The sequence below is a fragment of the Zingiber officinale genome, chromosome 5A (assembly GCF_018446385.1).
Source record: "Zingiber officinale cultivar Zhangliang chromosome 5A, Zo_v1.1, whole genome shotgun sequence".
In the NCBI taxonomy this organism is placed as follows: Eukaryota; Viridiplantae; Streptophyta; class Magnoliopsida; order Zingiberales; family Zingiberaceae; genus Zingiber; species Zingiber officinale.
This window is the reverse complement of record NC_055994.1, coordinates 104,841,244-104,847,243: the sequence shown is the minus strand read 5'-3', so window position 1 is coordinate 104,847,243 and position 6,000 is coordinate 104,841,244. Positions and strand designations below refer to the sequence as shown.

The following is a 6,000-nucleotide window of genomic DNA, read 5'->3' as shown; positions in this document are numbered from 1 at the left end:
TCCATTCATGTAGGGGATTATTAGATATATGTAAATGGAGAAGAGGTGGAAGAGGAAAGCTTCATTATGAATGGGACTTTAGTCCCACATTGAGAGTTTCAAGGCATATTAGTTGGTTTATATTTATTCACATGCATTAATGATATGAACAAATGCATGGGAGAGACTCTCTTTCATGCGTGGATGTGCAGGGGTACAAATCCAGAGCCTCAGTTGCACTGAATCAAGTTAACTAGTATGCGAGCATGACCTACATGTCGAATGTCGGACCGGTCGGAGCAAAATTTGCTTAAGTAGAACAACCAATATTTTTCCACATAGATTCTTTTTATTTACTACTCAAGAAGGTAATAAAAGCATTACTATTGTTAATGATGATTTCCTAACCTCTTGGATAGTAATGGTCGGCTATTAATGGTCGTCGGCTATCATTAATCCTTAGATATTGAATGATCATTACTCGGCGTTCAATGTAGATAAGAAATGGTGCTCCTATATAAGGGAGACTATGGTCTTAAGCAGAACACATACACAAAAAAGCTGAAACTCTCTATCTACGTTCCCCTCCTCCTCTGTCGTGCAGCTCTTGCTCGGCAAAGTACCCGTGATAGCAGTCGGGTACATTTTAGTTTGTCATGACTACCAGTGGTTGGTGTGCATCACGATTAACCATTATATTCTAGGAAACAGACGCCCTGAAAAAACCTTGAAACACAGCCGGAGGTGGGACGAATTTGTTTTAAGGAAACTGCATCCATTACAGGCCTCGGTCCGCTTCACCCACTCGGATGCTTTTTCTGTTCAGCTGCTTCGCCCGCTCGGCCACTCTACCCGCTCTAGCTACTCTGTCACTCAGGCTGCTCTGTCTTTATGTCGTCCTACCTTCTACTGTCAGGTTGCTTTGCCCAGTCATCCACTCGGCCTGATTAGTCTACTTTGCTTGCTCGACTGCACTACCCGATCGACTGCACTACCCACTCGGTCGCTTTGCCCACTCAGCCTAATCTACCACTCTGCCCCTCGGTCGATCTGTCCGCTTGGCCACTCTACCCGCTCGATCACTGTGCAATCTTCACTCAACACTTGGCAAAAACTAGCCCCCGCTGGCAGTTTGAAATTATCAGCTCAAGTCATCTCGATAGATAAGTTGAATTTAATTTGATGAAATTTAAATTCAACTAATTACCTAAAATCTCCGACAGATTGTCCAATATCCGATATCACATAGATTTTCTATCAGCCATCACAATAAATCAAAAAGCATATCCATCTGCCAATATTCTTATATTTATTGTCAAATTCTAACCGTGCAATATAGTTCGGAATCAACCCTTAAATATTTGATTAACCATTTAAAAAAATCTAACCGAAACGCCATAGACTCCGAGACTTCTAAGGCTTCTTAGAAGAGTATTTTGCAATCTATAACTATGTTTGTCAAATCATCAATTGTATTTTGATCACATGTACCACTGCCCAATGAAAACAAGCAATACCGGAGATTCACAACAGCACTTTTATTGGAAGCTGATTCGTCCAGCTTCAATCAATCCACACAAAATACACGATTAAGAATTTAAAGCTTCACCTTTCTTCTTCTTCTCCTCCAAAAGGTAGCCAGCAACAGCTTCACCTATGACTGCAACTATGTCAGTACTGGCCAGAGAGGCATTGGTCTTGTGCTCTTCGTCAACTTCAAACTCGACCGTGGATCTGATGATGGACGAGCCTCTCTCCTTCTCGACAATCTGAAATCGAATCAAATAGTAGGTGAAGCCCAGTTCCAGTAGCCCTCCTTCCACTCCAGCCGCTTCCTTCACTCTGTTCTCGTGATCAATTTTCACGAACTTCTCCTTGTAGTGCCTCGGCCCTCCAATTCCTGACCAAAAACATAGCACAACAATTATACCATGAATGCATGCGTGTTTGTTGAATCTTAACTGTAAATAATTAATGAAGTTGCGACGCAGGTGGTCTCACCGGCGGCGAATGTGCAGAGCAGAACGGTGCCGACGCCACCGTCCCCTTCGACGAGCTCCACCTTTTCGAAGATATTAGGGAGCAATTGGGGGACTAGCTGGCCGAGTTTCAGGTGGCTGAAGACCTCCCAGAGTTCACTGGCGTCGACCTGGACCTCCAACTCATGGCAGAGTGCCCCCTTCATTTCTCTCTTCTGCTTCCTAATTTGTTCACTGTAAAGAAGCTAAAAGCTTGGGATTTAGAGAGTGTAGAGGACAATGAGGCCAATTGCCGGCCGCTCTCATTGAGATGTTGACTCGACGCTGTTCATTGGCATAAAATAATATCTAAGAAGACACGACAAACGATTGAGGTGAAGGTATCTGAGATGAAAGAAATTATAATTTATGATGAATTTCTTGCATATCTGAGGATTTTTTAGTTGCCTTAGTTTTGTTTCCATGCATTAATTTTTTTAATTGATATGTGATTCCTTTGCATTGTCCTTCTTGTTGATTCTCCTTGTCGATCTTAGGAAGCTTCTCCTTGTAATTAATTACCTCTTGTGTCATTAATCAACTGTTAAGTTGCCACCAAGTTGTTGTCAAAAGTTTTGATTTATGTTTTAATATTCAAGGCCTCAGATGTCACAAATTAATTTATTAAGATTTTAGACTCTTTTACGTTCATGACGTTAGATGCCTCCAATTAGGGCATCGACGATAGGGCGACGCGGATCTCTCCCCTCATTTTCGTTTTTTTTTTAGTTTTAAATTTTTAATTTAAATTAAAAAACTTATTAATTTTTTTATAGATAGTGTAATGTTATTTATGTTTTAATTATTACTATTATTTACTGGTAATTTATGAATTTAATTATATATATAGAGAGTATTGATCTCCTGCGCTACACGTACAGTACATGACTATGCGCTTCGCGTAGGAGTTCAATTAATAGCTTTGCTTTTTTAATTTTTTTAATTTTTTTCAATATTTTAAATTAAAAAAATCAATTAAAAAAATTAACATTTCCTTATATAAATTTTTAATACATTAATCTATCCCCTCAACATATTACAATACTCAATAAATACTTAAATTAATTTTATTTTAATTTTTTTTAAAACCAAACACTATAACCTAATTGGAAAGTCTGAACCCTAGAGGTAAAATCTAAAAAAAAAAAATAACTTTGATACTATAACCCAAAGCCTGAATCCTAGAGGTAAAATCTAAAAAAAAAAGTAACTTTGATACTATAATCCAAAGTCTGAACCCTAGAGGTAAAATCTAAAAAAAATAACTTTGATACTATAACCCAAAGCCTGAATCCTAGAGGTAAAATCTAAAAAAAAAGTAACTTTGATACTATAATCCAAAGCCTGAACCCTAGAGGTAAAATATAAAAAAAAAAATAACTTTGATACTATAACCCAAAGCCTGAACCCTAAATAGCTTTGATACTATAACCCAAAGTCTGAACCCTAGAGGTAAAATCTAAAAAAAATAACTTTGATACTATAACCCAAAGCCTGAATCCTAAAACTAAAATTTAAAAAAATATTTTAATTATTTTTTAAATTCAAAAATTAAAAAAAAATAAAACCAGTGATATCCTGCGCGCACAATCGCGCACTGTGCGAACGCGCAGGATATCAAATTTATATATATATATATATATGATAAAATATAATAAAAAATGTTAGGATTTGTAAAAGAGTTATTTAGAATTTTTTTTATTAGCATGATCAAATAGATAGGGATTTTTACTTTTTAACGTGGATCATGTGACATAGATGACCTAATCACGGTTCGAAATTGACGATTCAAAATTGACGATTCGAAATCGACGGTTCAGAACTCTCGATCCTTAACCTTAACCAGCCAAGGCGATTACGATTCATGATTCGGAATCGCCGATTCATGGTTTGTCACAGTTCACCACGGTTCAAGATTATTATATTAAAAAATTAAAAATTAAAAATTAAACATTAAACATTAAACATTATAAATTATAAATTACAAATTACAAATTAAAATTTATTGAAAAAAAGGGCTTGCACTCATTTAAGTTACATACGTATCCCCTTAGGCGAATCAAAGCTCACGTAGTTCTTTTACTTTTTTATTCTTTTACATTATCACTCACTTCCCTTTCTCGTTCCTATCGTATTTGTTCCTTCAATATCAAAATCTTCAACTTCCTCATCTCAAAGTTGCATTCCTTGGATTCTTTTCTCCGCTCTGGTCCAATCGTCTAGTAATGATTGTGCTTCCAATGAGTCAGGAGACAAAGTTAATCGTCGTTCATCTAATATATTACTGTCGGCACTGAACGTCTGCTTCATAGCAACAGTTGACACTGGACAAGCTAAAATTTCTTTGGCGATCACAGAAAGGACAGGAAAGTTTTGAGCCTTATGTGACCACCACTTTAAGATATCTAAATTTTTGTTATCTGCTTCATTAAAATCAAAAGAAGTCGTAAAATAATTCTCAAGTTCCTGTGTGGAACTTGAGGATCCTCGTGGGCATTTTGTCCATTCTTTTAATAAAAGTTGTACTTTTGTAAGTTTTAAATTACTATTAGTAGTTTGTTGTATGTTAGAAATATTAATTTGCATTCCATATTTTACATAATATTGATTATAAATATCATATAAATAAATTGTAATATTATATATAATATTAACTGTATTATGGAAGAAAAATCTTTAATTGAAATTAAAGAATATAATATAAAGTTAACATTTCTGGTAAAACTTCCAATTTAAATTTAGGATCTAAAGCAAATGCAATTAAATAAATTTCAAGAATAAAATAAAAATAGTTTTCCCATTTAGTTTTCATAGCTAAGATACAAGAAGATAAAGATTTATTATTAATATATTCATTTAAAACTAATAATATATTAGAAAAAATTTCTAAAACTCATTGAGCAGTGGGATAATAAACACCAGAAAGTTGTTCGATTGCATCATTAAATACTTTTAAAATTTCACAAATACTACTACAAATATTCCATTGTTGTGAAAATAAATATATATTAGTATTAGTATTTTCTGCAAAAAAATGAATATAATAATTATTTATATTCAAATGAATCTTGTAATAATTGGTATGTTGAATTTTATTGGTACATCACGTGAAAATTTTTTATGTATACCCCATTGTTTCATTATAAATGGATGAGACTATAAATAAGAAATTACAATTCTAATTGGTTTAATATAACTTTCTAAAGTTTTTAATCCATCTTGAATACATAACGAATATGAAAAAATAAACCGCCAATATTAGGTTGACAAACAAATTTTAAATCATCTATACAAGCGGTATTGGAACTAACATTATCTAATGATATTGAAAATATTTTATGAGTTAAGCCATATTCTTCTAAAATTAAACATAATAATTGTGTGATGTTATGAGCATTATGTGATTCATCAAAAACTCTATAAGCTAACAATCTTTTTTTGAGCTTCCAAGAGTTATCTATCCAATGGCACGTCATACCCATATACGAATGTGTTTGCCAATAATTATTCCAAATATCAAAACATAAAGAAACTTTATTATCTAATTTACTAAATTCATCAATTAAATTATTTTTTTCTTGTTTCACTAATTTTTAAATTGTACGAGTAACTGTAGTTCTAGGAATACATTTAGCACATGAATTAAAAGATTCTTTACAAAAATCTTCAAATGTACATTTAAATCCAAAACTAAAAGAAAGATGTTCTACGGAAATAAATTTAGCTAATAATTCTCTTAATTTATTATCTGGATATAAAAATAAATTGAAATCAGTACTACCGCTAGTTGAAGAAAAACTTGATAATTATGTTTGAGAACGGTCGAGTCCATATTCCATCGGGCACTTCGTTTCTACGTGTCGTTTCAACGACCCATAGCCGCCGCCGGCTTGAAATTTGTAGGAAGCATTGCAGTGCTTACATTTTGCACACATTTCTCCCAACGGAAGAGTGATCTTCTCAAAATATTTAATGAAAATAGAAGACTTTAGAGAAGGAAGTT

General features: G+C 33.7%; 1 protein-coding gene across 1 annotated transcript; it reads right to left on the bottom strand.

The window, feature by feature from the left end:
* Window positions 1-1,500: 1,500 nt before the first annotated feature.
* LOC121983098 (norbelladine synthase-like) lies at window positions 1,501-2,250 on the bottom strand. Its single transcript, XM_042536072.1, has 2 exons — window positions 1,981-2,250; window positions 1,501-1,879 (listed from the first exon to the last, which is right to left on the bottom strand). Exons 1-2 carry the CDS (start codon window positions 2,162-2,164, stop codon window positions 1,569-1,571), a joined length of 495 nt encoding a protein of 164 aa, XP_042392006.1. The 5' UTR covers window positions 2,165-2,250; the 3' UTR covers window positions 1,501-1,568.
* Window positions 2,251-6,000: the final 3,750 nt, after the last annotated feature.